Source organism: Corvus hawaiiensis, chromosome 5 (assembly GCF_020740725.1).
Source record: "Corvus hawaiiensis isolate bCorHaw1 chromosome 5, bCorHaw1.pri.cur, whole genome shotgun sequence".
Classification (NCBI taxonomy): domain Eukaryota; kingdom Metazoa; phylum Chordata; class Aves; order Passeriformes; family Corvidae; genus Corvus; species Corvus hawaiiensis.
This window is the reverse complement of record NC_063217.1, coordinates 50,501,581-50,516,818: the sequence shown is the minus strand read 5'-3', so window position 1 is coordinate 50,516,818 and position 15,238 is coordinate 50,501,581. Positions and strand designations below refer to the sequence as shown.

Sequence of the window (15,238 nt, the reverse complement as noted above, 5' to 3'; positions counted from 1 at the left end):
TAACTTAATTCAAACAGAGATAATGTGTGTTAGATGGGAACAGAGATGAGGAAACATAAAAAAGATGGAGTTGGAATGCATCGTTTTGCAGTTCAAAGCCTGGGAAAAATGTTTAAAAAGCCATTCTTTTTCTGAAGGCATTATTCTTTTTAATTTTTGAAAAACAGCTGTGATTAAGAAAGTGAAGCTGTTCATAAGTGATGTCTCTATGATTCACAACAATTTAATAAAAATCACAATGTTTCAAAGCTCCATAATATAATATACTATTAAAAAAAGTTGTTCTGATGTTTCATTCATAAAATCGTTTTCACCCTGTTCCAACACACAGCAGATCACAAAACTGCCAAGATCCTTTATGATAACAATAACTGGAGAGTGACATTTCTGTCTGTAGAGAATAAGTACAACTGGGGATCATAACTGTGGATATAAGAACATCTTGGTAACAACTGGTGGCCTTTTTTGATTTTAAAGTCTAGCAAGTAAAAACAAAATATTGATTTGAAAATAACCTAAGGAGAATAAAACTGCCAATTTCTAACAGGGAAAGAACTGGGAGGACAGATAGGAAGTCGTGGGTACCTGTCTTACTTTTGATAACTGAACTAAAAGGTAGAAGAAAGTTTAGTGCAGACTCTTTCAAAAGGAGCAAATTCACTGAATGTGAGTATATCATCTTAGCGCAATTGTGTTTTATGAGTAGTTTATCCTTGAATGACTATACCTTGCAACACCTGTGAAGCAACCTGGACTGAGAAATCTTAAGTGAACTTCCATTAGTATTACTAACTAAGTCCAATTTAACCCCAAATTGATTTGGGGTTATCATAAGAGTTTACTTCAGCTGATGTACATATATAGTACTGATGAGCAAAACTGCTATGAACATACTAAAATTCTAAATATAAATGCTGACAACCAAAACCTAAAATAATAATAATAATAACATTAATTATTATTATTGTCATCATCATTATAATTATCATTATTATTACCCTTGTCCCCATTGTGATACCCTGCCCAGCTTTGGTTAACCTTGCTTTTCTTCACTTGTGACTTCCTTTCCCTAATCTCACCTTTCCCACCAGACCTGCTGGACTAAGAGCTGCACAAGCTTTGTGTTACAGCAGGACCAGACCGGAACAAGTCACCTTCCTTCTTTCTGCTTCACGCTCATCCTTATTCAGGAAAACAGAATTACCAAGAAAGCGGGATCACCAGGGATCAAAGTGTTGGAAAAAGCTGTAGTTGAGTAGGAACCTGTGTATGGGCATGGGAAGGAAGATAGATTTCAGAAACATTTTGTCTGCAACTTCCAGCATGGCATGAAGCCCTTCAGAGATGTGACCTGTCTGCCCTGTTGTAAGATTAAATCACCTGGAGACCAGAAATAGATGCCTGACTACATCTAAAACACATCCTGAAACCACTTTCCAAAGGTTTGATACTAAATGATCTCACTCCTTTGACATCAAATACTTTTCCTTTGGTATTGTATCAAAGGAGTTTCAAACAATACCAATAGATCATCAATGCAAGGGGATAAATTGGGCCCCAACAACCTACAAAGCAGCACAGGTTGTGGAAGTTAAAGCTGCCTGGAAAAAACATTCTTTTTTCCAAATGATATGTTTCCATTTATCTCAGTTTATTGTAAATGCTTTTATAAAAGTTCTCAGTTATCATCTTGCTTGATAGCAAAAGCTAAAACAAAGAGTGCACAGTGCCATATCAGTAAGAAACATCTTTGATAGGGAAATGTATATTGGTAGGAACCAGTGAATATCAATTTCATGATTCATTAAAAATGTTGAGATGAAGTATACAGAATTGATAACTTTTGTTTGATTCTCATGCATGCCTAGAAGAGAACTGTTTTTATGGACAGAGTGATTTACATACAGCTTTCCAATTGCATCTTGCAGCGCTGTGTATCCATAGGAAACAAGGTCAAGTCCAAAGGGCATGACAGCGTAATAGACAATCTGAAAATACAGAAATTATATTTTAAAACAGTGTGAGCTGCCAGGTAGGCAGTAGATGGCCATGAGAAAGAAAAAAATCACAGGTATTTGATTTTCATCTTCTAAAAGAGCACAAACAAAATTTAGAAGTTATAATTAGCAGTTTGAAATGGATATCTCACTAGTATAAAATAAGAGAATAAAATTCTATAGAGGGTTTTAAACACATAGTAGTTTACAAATTAGAGAACTACAAATATAAGACAAAATACATTTAGTTCATAAGCATAACCAAACCAAATGTCCATACAGAACAGAGTCCTGTCTCCAGAATTGGCCAGTGGCAGACTTCTAAAGAAGAATACGACACTACAGCAATCCGGAAATGTTATTTTGCCAGATATCCAGCAGCACCCAAAAGTTGCACCTCAAGGGCTCCCTAAACCAGAAGTTACTCTTCAGTATTTAAGGGACAACAACAGATTTTTTAATCTCCAAGAAGATGTTTTGCTTTCAGCTGCTTTCTGGAATCTAGGTGTCCTGGTTTCAGCTGAGACAGTTAATTTTTTTCCTAGTAGCTGGCATAGCGCTGTTTTGGATTCAGTATGAGGATAATGTGGATAACACACTGATGTTTCTGGTTGTTGCTCAGTAGTGCTTACTCTAAATCGAGGCCTTTTCAGTTTCCCATACTCTGCCAGTGAGCAGGTGCACAAGGAGATGGGAGGCAGCAGGGAAGGGATGGGCATCGTTCAGCAGGTAGTGAGCAATTCTATTTTGCATCACTTGTTTCTCTTGGGTTCTATGTCACTCTCCCCCTGTGCTTTTTATTACAATTAGTATTAGCATTAATACTTTTATTTTGTTTTGCTTGGCTGCAATTTTTAAGCTGTTCTCGACCCACAACTTCTATGGGCTTTATTTTCCTGCTTCTCCTCCCCATCCCACTGGGGCCAGGAGGAAGTGAGCAAGGGGTACTTAGTTGCCAGTTGGGGTTAAACCCCGACACCACATAAACTTTAACACGAACAGCATCTTGCAGGAAAGAATGCCATAGCTAAGCTGCACACACTCTAATCACACCTTTTTATCTATCTTCAGTCTGTCTCAAAGGTCTTTTACTGTAAAAGAAGGCAAAAAAATCAATGTCCATCCATTCTCTCTGTGCCATTTGTGATTTAGAGACCTCTATGCCACCATCTCAATCATTTTGCTTTTTCCAGTGTGAAAAGTTCAGCCTTGCTCAGCTGTTCCATACCTTTGACCATCCCTGCCTCCCTTCCTACAGCTGGAAGACCAGAATTACATTCAAGATGCAAGCATAGTATACATTTATGCAGTGGCATGACATTCTCTTTAATCCCCTAATACTTCCAAGAATTCAATTCACTTTCTCAAACAGCACTGAGCTATTAGCTGACATTTTCAGAGAACTAGCCATGACTAGTCAAAGCTTATTTTTTTGGTTGGTAATAACCACCTCAAAATCAATCAGGTTTTATGTGAAGCTAAAATAATTTTTTCCCTCATGCATCATTTCCAGTTGTTGACATTGAATTTCATCCCATACTTCGTTGCCTAGTCATTAAATTAATTTGTGGTTCTCACTGTTGTCTCTTTACCATTCTACATATTTTGGTATCATCAAATGCACTTGCAAATCCAGTTTTTCAGTTGACTTATGTTGAACACAGAACACAGAAGAAAGTTTTTTTGTGGGAGTCTACTGTTTACTTCCCCTGATGTGAGCAGTAGCTGTTTATTCCTGCATTCAGTTTCCTAATTCTCAACTATTTGTGCAAGAGCTTTCCCTCATACACATTTTTTCATGCAAGTATTTTGATAACTGGAGAATCTTTCATTTATATGTCATAATATCTCTGTAAACTAAAACCACAAGACATAGAAATTATATATTTTAAAAATGTCACCAAATCACAGTCCCTCAAAAAATTGATCTTACCTGCATATGTATAATGTAAGAACATAGTGTGCCATTAAAATAAACCAAATATTTTTAGAGGATGACAATAATTTCTAACTTTATTGAACCTGGTTTTCTTATTTGCAAGTTTTCAGAGAGTAATATTTCCATCAGAAACACTTCTATTAGTATTCACTCAATATTCACTAACCATTAACCATACCTATTGAGCTCATTTATAAATAGCTGCAACCCAGAAAAAATATTTGAGAAATGTTTCAAGGTTTCATTTAACATTCATTCTTTCAGATGGGAAACTTCTTTCATAGCTGGAAGTTATTTTCTACTTAGAAATATTAATTTCTACACACCCCAAACCTCCTACAGAAGCATGTAATCAAAACCAAGACCTTCAGAGCAAGCCAAATGAAATGCTTTGATTGCCCAATGTATTTTCTTTTCTGATCACTGCCAGCAATAGTCTTGAGACTGACTTTTCTCATCCTGTTTGGAAATGGGCAAAAAAACCCCCGCCTCTTTCATATTGTTTCTTCTTTCTTCTATCCATTTCTACTGCAGGAAGAAATAGTTCACATGACCCTAGCTTCTGAAGGGGTTCCCTCTTAAAGGTAATGTTGCAGTATATTCAGATAATCATTTTTACATCTATCAGGGCAATATGTTACAGCTCATACCAGAAGAAAATTCACTTCCTGTTAGGAAATTGAGCCCAATCTCTACAAACTATAAACTCTCCAGATCTGTAATTCACTATGACCTCCTTTTTAATCAACTAATTTGCTGGTTTCAGTGGATGACTATTTTTGTGGCATCGTGTATACCTTTGATAAACCAAGTCAAACCACCAAAAAAAAAAAATTAATTGCAATTAAATTGAACAACAATTTATGGACTTCTGAAAAAAAGTAACATCCAGTAAGGCATAGAATTTAATCAGGATTATTTCACAGTACTTTTACAAAACATACATATTCACAAATTTTGTAATTTCTGTGTTTCCCTATATCTTTATCAAGTAATCATCATTTACTTTAGTTGCTGTAGAAATTCAAGTAGGGTGCAACATATACTCTTTTACTGAAGGCTTCATTTCAGATTACTATCCACTCCAGTATGCTTCTAGGAACCTAAGCAACTAGTGGAAGAGTTTAAATTTAGTTTCCAATCATACAAGTTCAGTGTGTCAGCTTAACATGACATACAAATGTATATACACTTCAAATTTCTCACAGCTGCAGTTTTATCAGCTGACATGCTTTAAAACACCTTCATCTGATTCCTTCACACATAATTAATTGCAGCATTGTTTACAAACTGTCATATAAATTCAAATATTAGTCATAACTTGCATTACATTATTAAGGCTAATAGAGCATATATATTTCACATAAAGTCACTTTAAAAAAATAGTGGAAATATATAAACAAAATACCTCATACTGACTAGGACATCTCCATCTCGAAATATAAAAAGGAGGATATTTTCTTGTGTGACATCATGGAAGTTAGCATTTTTTTCATTTGCAAAGAATAAGTCTGGCTTCCAAAGACACTTAAACATAGTTGGGTCCACTGTCAGTGTATCTGAACCTCTCCAGTCATTGGGCAGTTTGAGTCTGGGGTCATTCCACTTCTGTCTTAGAAAGATGTTGACTCTATAATCCTGATGGGAAGAATAAACAAGTATTAGACTAGCCAAAAGTCTAGCAAAAACCCCACAGAGAAATAAAACCACTCTATCAGACTCAGAAGAGAAAAAAAATTATTCTCTGATTTTTCTATCACACAGTAATCACTACTCAAATTACATTACGAAGTGTTATGTTTAACAGACTTTACTACAGTTAGATTACATCTCACGTTTTGAAGATAGCAACTTTCCTTAAACAAATGACCAAATTGCCGCTCCAGAATCATTTTTTGCATCCCCTCAGTAGCAGTCCCCTGTTACCAGGCATAGAGAAAAGCATGCAGCAGGGCAGACAGAGGCCATAGCTTGACTACACTAAATGGCTGCAGGCAGCAGGCATGATATCACTTTTATCAGGATATCCTGTGAGTGCCCATTCCAGTTTACTCTCCATTTGGTTACGTGGCACACTGATGGCAAAATATGACACTATAAAAGCAGTAAACAGACCAGGTAGATAATGGATTTTATACTACACACCCAGAATACAGCCTCAGACCTTCTGACCGTGATCTGGAACTATTTTGGTAACAGGAAAACTGATGCCAGCTTGCAACATAAGTACTGAGGTAGCATGTATGAAAGGAGAAACAGAATTGGTCTCAAAGAGACAAAATCAAGGCTTTACAGAAGAAATCTCCTTCTGGATTCAGAAGGACTCTGGCTGAAGGACGGACAGTAGTAGAGCCATGCTCAATGAGAACCTAATTTCGCTTTTGGGAATTGGAGTAGCATGTGTCTCAGGGCAAAATGATACCCTGCACGTGTTCTGTCCTTAGTGAAAACTGTGTGCATCTGAAGGAAAAATTTGACCTAGAATACCAGCTATGATTTTTCAGTCTTATCTTGTAAGTCTTTTTGTTTTTTACATTTACATTTATGCCAGTGCCTCTTTTCGATGTATATGTAAACTAGGCAGATCACATACAGAAAAAGAACAAAGTTATCGCTGAAGTAAAGTTAAACATAAAAAAATGAGCCAAAATTCTGTATGTAAGATAATTTCTATCTCCAGTCTTCCTAGTTGCCTTCTATAGCATGCTTTGTTTTTTCATAATTGTCTATTAGGTACAAAGCCTCCTGAGATAAGGGCTGTGTCTTTCAAAGCAGTGGAAACACTGCCACTTCTCTACAACTATAGCAAAATGCTAGAAATCTGTGAGTGAAGGTTCTCGACATATTTTTGGTTTGTCAATGGATTCTGGTTTATAAAGTTTTTTATTCTACATGTCAATGACTTACACATTTTTTTGTTGATACAGCTGAATTATCTTCTGTTGTACTTACTACATTTACAGTCCAAAGCAGGTGCCATGTTGAGACAGTCATGCTAACTTCAACCAGAAGGAGTTCACTTGGCTAAAACATCATGGATAGTAATTTGTTCTGTTGATTTGCTCTGTAAATTTAAGTACAGTGCCCACTTTCCCATGTCCATTCCACCAGTAAAATTAGTCCATGTATTTCTTTATTACACTATACTTTGTAATATTTCTCCTTACTGCATTGTAAGGAAAAGCAAAGCAAAACTAAGTACTTGTTATTTGTTGGTAGCTGGTTTTGGAAAAAATATACATAGTCTGACTCATATTCATACAAAGATCAATAATGTCTTGCCAAAGTAAAGAAGAAGCAAAAAATAATGGTTAATATGAAGTGAATTTGTACTGGAAGGCTCTCACAGAGAAGCTTCATAATTGGAGGGAATTCAGGTCATTATCTCAGAAAGCATCTTTTCAATTATATGTAGATAATTGAAAATTTCCTTTACTTGCTTCTTGCTGAAAGTTCCCATTCCATATGCACTTCTTGTCTCAGTGAAAAAAATTACTCTAAACCATATGAGATAAATACTGCATACCATTCATGCTCACAAGCATTACACTATTTGTTAAACTGAATTCAATTTCCCCATAAACAAGTGCATTACCCTAATTTTATACAAAATCAGATGCCTTCTCAAAGCCATAGGCAAAGGATAAGCACTGTCCAACACTTGCCTTCAGCTTACCCATTCAGTAGAAGGAGATGCTTACATCACTGAAAAGCAGAATGCACTGGCAAAATAAGAATTGGAAGTAAGATCAGGTGGATGCTATTTTATTTCCTGCCTTGCTCTATTACAAATGAACTTAAACACCAAACAATCAGATGTTTCGACATTTTAAGAACTTGAGTCTGTTCCCATTTAACCCACAGGGAAGAAAAACCCCATTAATCTAAAATGGGGAGGTTCAGGCCTAAAGTAGAGACCTTGATGGGGCACTTGGAGAGGAAGGCCACCATATACTCTAGGCAATAAAGAAAATGTAGAAGGAAGCAAAGAGATGTCACAATACAAAACTGTGGCTAGCCAGACAACAATGTACAAAAGGGCTGCTTCTTAGAAGAGTATGATCCTTATAGCATCTGGCAGCAGTAAAGTCAATGATCTGGTATAAATCTGTCTTGAAAAGGGTCTGTAACCAGTCCTCTCAAATTTGCACAATAAATTTTAAGATTTAGTAAGTGCACTACAATTAGGTTGAACAGGGGCTGAAGAAGCAGTCTGCATGGAGCACATGGTATTCCTACTGTACATTTTACAAATTTTTTTTGAATATTGCAAAGCAATTGGCATTTTATAGTAACGGAGAGTCAAAGAGCAACTAAAAAGCCTGAAACTAGGGGAAGAGGATGGAAGAGATGTTCATGAGCATTAGAGCTAGGAGGACCTGTCAGGTAGAAAGAAACATGGAAGTATTCTAGAGGGCTTTGTTTTCCCATGCAACTCCAACAGAAGGCAAGTTGTTTTCAGAGAAGCTGGGAGGCATTCTAGGAAATATTTCAAAAGTCTACTAAACAGTGGGCATGTGGCCAGAAAACCACCTCAGGCCAGAAAGCAAGCATAGCCTATACATCTCTCTGCAAAACGGAGCACATAGATCATGAAAGACTAACTACATAAACTGCACTCATACAAAGAAAGGCAACATAATAATGCTTCCTTTTAATGAAGTAGAAAATGTCATTTTTAAGATTAAAATAAGGAAAGTGAATTTTTGTTTATATTCATGAATATTAAAAAGACGTTTCAGAAAGGTTTTAAAGTAAAGGAGAAGGAAGAAGTGGTGTTTTGTCATTTGAGTCAGTGAAGAAAGGTCACACTGCAAGCAAAAACTTTGAATATAGATTCTGTAGACAGAGAGTCGGATCATCATCATAGAAAAAAAAATAGCCCTATGGGTATTTATACCAGAAACTCTCTATCCCTAGGAATCCTTGGCTGGTCATCCAGTTTAAAACAGTTTCTAAATGTGATATAAACACCATAATATACCATAAATCTGCAGTTTGAAAAAACGTGCGCAACTCAGAAGCAGAGTTAACATGGGATCCTAGACAAGCGGTCTAACGATACCGAAGGAAACAAATTACAGGATTCAAGATAAAGGGAGCTTACTGGAAGGTAGCAGCTCCAGTGTAAGCTCTTTTCCTTTCTATCTGTACAAATTCTGATTCTCTCTGTAGTTCACTAGTTCTTTTGCTTATTTTTTTCCAGGTGACCTGCTTGATAAGTGTGTGGAAACACTACAATGCTCTTCAGTATTAAACAACACAACATGAACACTATCATTTCTAGACACAGAGCAAACATTTGCCCTTCAGATTCTTCACAAGGGCTTGATTAAAGCCATACAGGATTCTGGGCATAGGACCCACAAAATGGGTACTATTTTGTAAACAATGTAGCTTCAAACATGTTGATGCTTTTCCATAAAGAAATTCCCTCCTTTCTTAAATCTAAGTGGACTCTAACTCAGAGGGAGGTAACTTCAACTCTTCACTGAGGATAAGACAACTGCATAGCTAAGAATATAATTATCTCAGGACCAGAAGGACAGCAAGCAAGGCCTTTTCTCACTGGCACTCTACACATTTGCTTGTTGGGCCTTCTACCATGACCTCACTTCCAATCATCTGGCCCCCACTGTTTTTTTTTCCCACACTTCCATTACACAAAAGAAGGAATCATTGCTTTGGCATGGCCTTACCCCAACATAGATTTGGCAGAAATGTAGGAGTTCAATTATTACAGCCAGCAGTGGCTTAAGAGCAAAGTATCATCACAATAATTCGTTGACTGAAAGACTTAGAAATATATACTTTCACAAATTTTGGTATCATTTCAACCAGTTTAGTAGCTTCTGGTAGAGACAGTATATTAATCAATACTCCTCATTATTCTCATCAACACCAGAGACAGCAGAGATGTAGCCAGCCACTCTCTTCTCTAACACCAAGGAACATTTTCAGCAGTTCTGGTACTTCTGCAAATGTCTCCTTTTCGGAACACAAGAGACCCCTCTGATCCTTCACAGACTTGGTGCCTCACCTCCAGGAAATATTTTTCCTGTGACTCTGGAGGTACAAGTCTTTTCCTAGTCTAAGGGATCTTTCTACTGTCTGATGTATTACCCAGACCATTTGAAGACTAGTACAAACCTATCCTCAAGAGAGCAGTGATTCCTGAATGTCCACTGCCCACTGCAGCAGGAAGACTTTTCCAAGTAATACACGGAAGAACAGATTGACTGTTTATTTTGTTGGTGCTTCCTGTGTTACATTAAGGCAATCAAGAAGTAATCCAAATTCCACATAAACATTCCACATGCTTAGCTATCACGGTGATCAGCTAGACACAGAAATCTAAATAAAAGCATAAACTAAAGTAAGGATGGTGTCTGAAGTTCTGAGTTATGGAGGAGTGCATGACTTACAGAACATACTCGTAAATTTGTGAGTGACCATAACAGGAAGGCACAGACAGACACACATACATGGCTGCAGAGAGCATGCTACTTTTTTTTGGAGGGGGTGGGGGGAAGCACATCCCTCACATTCATGTTTTGCTACTATTTGAATCTGGGTGAATTGTAAAAAAGCCTCTTTAAAATTCACTTTTTAAAGCATGCAATTCATTTCAGAAACTTGAAAGGGCCGGCTGGCCTAACATACTTGACATTTTAAGACACTTATCTCACTCATACTTTCCTGCTCTTCCTCCCTGCCCTCCTTTAAACTAAAGTCCTCTTTTTCTTTTCAGAAATAAATCTCGTGGCCTTTTGGGCAAACTTACATTTTTTTTTGTTTTAATACTACTTCCCACTAATGCCATTAGTTCACTTATGATCATTTGCAGTCAAACACAAGTCTTTATTCACTGCTAGCTAAAGAAACAGAAATTTCTGGCCAAGCTGTTCAAAACTGTTCCAGCCACCAAGTATGTTCAACTTGGAGTGGCTCTGCAGTCCTATTGAAGTGTCTTTAGGGTAACATGTAAACTGGTTCTGAATTTTAAGTGGGCACTTACTTCCAACAACAAAAAAATGTGTTTTATTGCTTATTAGTGCTATTGTGGTTTATTACTTCTCTGCCATTTTGAGTCAGAATGCTGACTTAGTCACAGCATTAAAAAAGCAACTTGATTTTGTGAACTGCCTTAATGCTTTAGATGGAGCAGGTCACCAAAGCAATAGGGGAATGCCTCAGAACTCCCACTCAGTGCATGTCTTGGCTGTGGTTTTCCATGTACTGGCACAACATGGTGCACTCCCCTCTTTTTTATGTAAAAGAAAAACCTGATCAGGTCAGAACATCTCCAATAACTAAATCAATTTTTTGGCAATATTTTTGACAGTATTTATTGGAAATACAATTACAAAAAAAGATCTGCAAGTCCCAAAATATCAGAAAGAGCTTTGATGAAGCAACTCATATTTTGAAATTGATTTTATTTCCCAAAGAAACAAAAGAAGTCAAAATTGCAATGAGGATTAATTCATCCTGTTATTGACATGCTTTTTTTGATAATTTTCTGGCTAAACTGGAAACACATTTTTGGAAACTTCACTCCCTAGTTTATCTTTCTCATGCAGTAAATAAACAGGAGTCAGGCTATGGTTATTGATAGTCCATTAATTTACTACTCCTCCTTCTATCCTCCATTATTTACTTACATCTTCATATCCACATAAAACAAAGAACCTATATGTTTCATCCTTATGCATGTCTGTTCTTTTTCTCTCATATACAGTCCTAGTGGTTTGGGGTTTTTTGAATAACACACCAAGAAACCTACGTAATAACTCTCAGGGAGATTCTTTAATTCATACTATCAAATGGGTTCTTCCAATGCACTTAAAAATTTATGGAAATTAGTCTCTCTCTTGCATCTTAGAAACCATGGATTTCCTTTTCTGTAAATCAGATTTGAAAAGCTACAATAATCTGTGGACACATATAGAGTGAAATAGATGATTAGCCTTAGGTTTATGGCATAAAGCACAGCCAGTCAATCACTACTGCCATTATCTTAAGTCTCAGTGTCCGCAACCACAACAATTATTTCTATTTTATAGTTCATAATCCTCAGTCTGGAATTTAATTTAATAAGAACATTTCCATGGGTACTACAAGAATTTAATTTCACTCTTACCATAGTTGTCTCTTGAATTGACCCAAAGCTGTTAATGAAGATGTTGACTGCAACATCGACTGGAATTCCTTTAAAAAAATAATTCTAGTGAGCTGCACAATCCAGTAAAGGTACATTATCCTTCATTTAAAGCTCCTTTATACCATTATCACAATGTCACAATGTAAAATGTTTTTTTTATACGGTCATACAACTTTATCTTTTTAAGTTAGCATATATACAGTTTTCAAAGTCAATAGAAATCACTAAACTTCTTTATAACTTAGTGATAAGACAACAGAAAAAATAAAAATCCCTATTCCAGAGAGCTAATCTTAAAGAATTCTGCTGACCATATATCTAAATGAATAATTTTTGAATTCCATGATTTTCTGTTATCACAGAATGAACAAGCCAGTATTACTTTTGCACACAGTGCGACAGATAGAGGCAATTCACATTTCCAGCAGCAGACACTTTTAACTGTCAAGGTCATAATGACAATTTATCATCCCAAATTACCTGTTTATGATTTATGATATTTCCTTATATTTTAAGAGGATACCTCTTTGTGCAAGTCAAGTACATAACCGTAAAGTATGCAGGCAGGTAAAGATTAGTGCATGCATCTTTCATGGCTATCTAGCCTCGGTATGAAAGAGTTGGAAAGCTGTTCCATTTTACAATGGTTACCAATTTGTCAAGAAAAAATTTCTAGAAGTCAGCAGCTGTGAAGATATTAAGATGGCCTGGATTTTTTCTCTTTTCCACAGCCAGGATTCCTGTAGTTGAAGAGGGATGGTATGACAGCTGCTACATCTGCCCTCTGTCACCCTGCGGGAATTGATTGGCAGTCATTTAATCTGGTGTTAACAGAGAGTTATCACAGAGCAAGGAGAAGTGGCCCGATAGCTGAGAGAACTAATTATGGGCCACTAGTTTTATTTAGTATCTCTATGGTGTGAGTGTCAGAATGTCCACTAGATACAGGTATCTGATCTCATTTACACTGTTACAAATATTCAGCTGGTTTCTTCCTACTTTCAGCAACAAAAGAGATAGAAGAATATATGAAGACTGTTCTGACAGACTAAGTAAATACAGTACAAAGTAATATATGACTCTTCTAATAGCATGTTTGTCTGCATAAAATCCTTTTATATACATTTAAGACATAAATTCAAACTCATTCTCTTGGTCACCAGAAATTTATGAAGATAAAATTTCACTTTTTTCAGGTAAACCAATTTGTTTGGTTTGGTTTAGTTTGGTTTTGGGGTTTTTAAATCAGACTACTTATGTGTGATGCTTTTGATTATGCAACAAGCATAATACCTCTTCTAATGCCTGTGACAGAGCACCCATCACATCACTAGTAGCCAAGAGTGAACTCTCTCTTCCAGATTCGAATAGGAAGTACTGTCCAAGAAAATCACTCATGCGTGAGGAACATTTTAACATGGGCAAACCACTTGTCAGAAAATGTTCTTTTTCTTCCACCTCCCTCTGAGCTAACATTACGTCCTCCCTTTCCCTTCCGTCTTGATTCTTACCAGGCTGCCAGAAGGGTTATCAAAAATATAAAGAAATCTGCAACATGCCTTGTGATTACAAGCTGATTATGCTGAAGAACAGGTAGAGAAGAGGCTGGACATTTATTCTTTGTGACAAGGCTTAGTGCTGAAAACATATAAATATGGTTCTACAGAGAATAAGAAAGAAGTAGTACACTTGCTGAGAACTCAGTTTAATATGTTTATAAAACAGTTAAACAGAACATCTGAAAACAGCCTCTTCAAAAGCACAATAGAAGATTTCCAAATTTTTCATACTCATGATATTCATGTTAAAATATCTCTAAATGCACATTATATGGGAGTTCTAAAATGAAAGAGCTGTTTTACATAAATGGCACAGCCTACATATAATAAAATTGTCTATATCTTTTTTCAGAAGGTAAATAATCGAATTCCTGGAAAGCCTAATTTACAGCCTAATTTGTGTGAGTTCTTAGAGGTTTTGCAGAGAATATATATTCCATGTTTTTCTGCACATATAAGGAGTCACACTTGCCTACACAGAAGAATCCTGCAACATCTGACTACAGGGAGATGTTTTAAAGGCAGAAAATGTGTTTAAATGCATTACCTATTTGAATTCCCAAAGTGTGTAAGCTTTCTAACCAAAATATCTTTAAAGGATTGAATAACTGTATGGTTTCCTAATAGTGATACTGCTGACCCCAACTTTTTATAGTCATCTTAAAGGATGTCTATAGAGAAATCTGGTGTTTTAAGATACTGTAAAGCAGAGTCTAACTAAAATGTAGGGATAAAAAGATACTTTGAAAACTTATTCTATAAATTATATTTCTACTTTTAAACAGTCTTTTATAAAATAAGACCAATAGTAATAAAGCAGAGTCTAACTAAAATGTAGGGATAAAAAGATACTTTAAAAACTTATTCTATAAATTATATTTCTACTTTTAAACAGTCTTTTATAAAATAAGACCAATAGTAATAAAGCATCACATACTATTATGACAATGAAATCCTAGCATATTATCTTCCAGCTCAAAAGGACAAGTATCTTCTGTAGTTTCACACTATCTAGGGAAATTTCCATTAAAAAAAACCAACAACCCAACAACAGAAATTTAGCTTTTGAATATTATCTCTATATAAATTTTCTCTATGTGAAAAGAGTAAAAGTTAAAATCCAAAGGTTAAAAAAAAAGGGCTTTGACAAACCTTTGAAATTAGGCCTTATCCTGGGATCATAGCTGAGCAATAGCCTATTCAAGATATTGCTGGTGGAATTAGCAGGTACTCTTGCAAGGTCTTCAGCTGATTGCTGCCTGTAAAAAATGTTCATTAGTTACTATCAAGACAGAAACAAATGTGTGCTTAAACTGAAGTAATTTTAAAGTAATGCCATAAATGCCATTTTACAAGCAAAATGTGTTCATTATTTTCAGGGACCATAATGTATAGTCTTCCTTTCCTTGAGAAGTTTCAGTATTTTTCAAGAAACTATTTGTGTAATAAACAAAAATGCTCTCTGACATACTCTCAACTGTAAACTTGGAAGCAAATAAACTGCAATTCACTAATTGTTCCCTTCCTTCCTAACATAAATATCCAGAGGGACATGATTTCTTCATCAGTAGAAAGCAGC

The 15,238-nt window shown here is 36.0% G+C and overlaps 1 protein-coding gene across 3 annotated transcripts in view; it reads right to left on the bottom strand.

The window, feature by feature from the left end:
* Positions 1-15,238, bottom strand: part of GLRB (glycine receptor beta) — a 51,321-nt gene that overhangs the window by 23,285 nt on the left and 12,798 nt on the right. For all 3 annotated transcript variants that reach the window (XM_048303412.1, XM_048303413.1, XM_048303411.1), the window contains exons 3-6: positions 14,812-14,918; positions 12,080-12,147; positions 5,345-5,574; positions 1,906-1,988 (exon numbers count right to left, since the gene is read on the bottom strand). In XM_048303412.1, the coding sequence (XP_048159369.1) occupies positions 1,906-1,988; positions 5,345-5,574; positions 12,080-12,147; positions 14,812-14,918 (488 nt within the window). The remainder of the gene's footprint in view (positions 1-1,905; positions 1,989-5,344; positions 5,575-12,079; positions 12,148-14,811; positions 14,919-15,238) is intronic.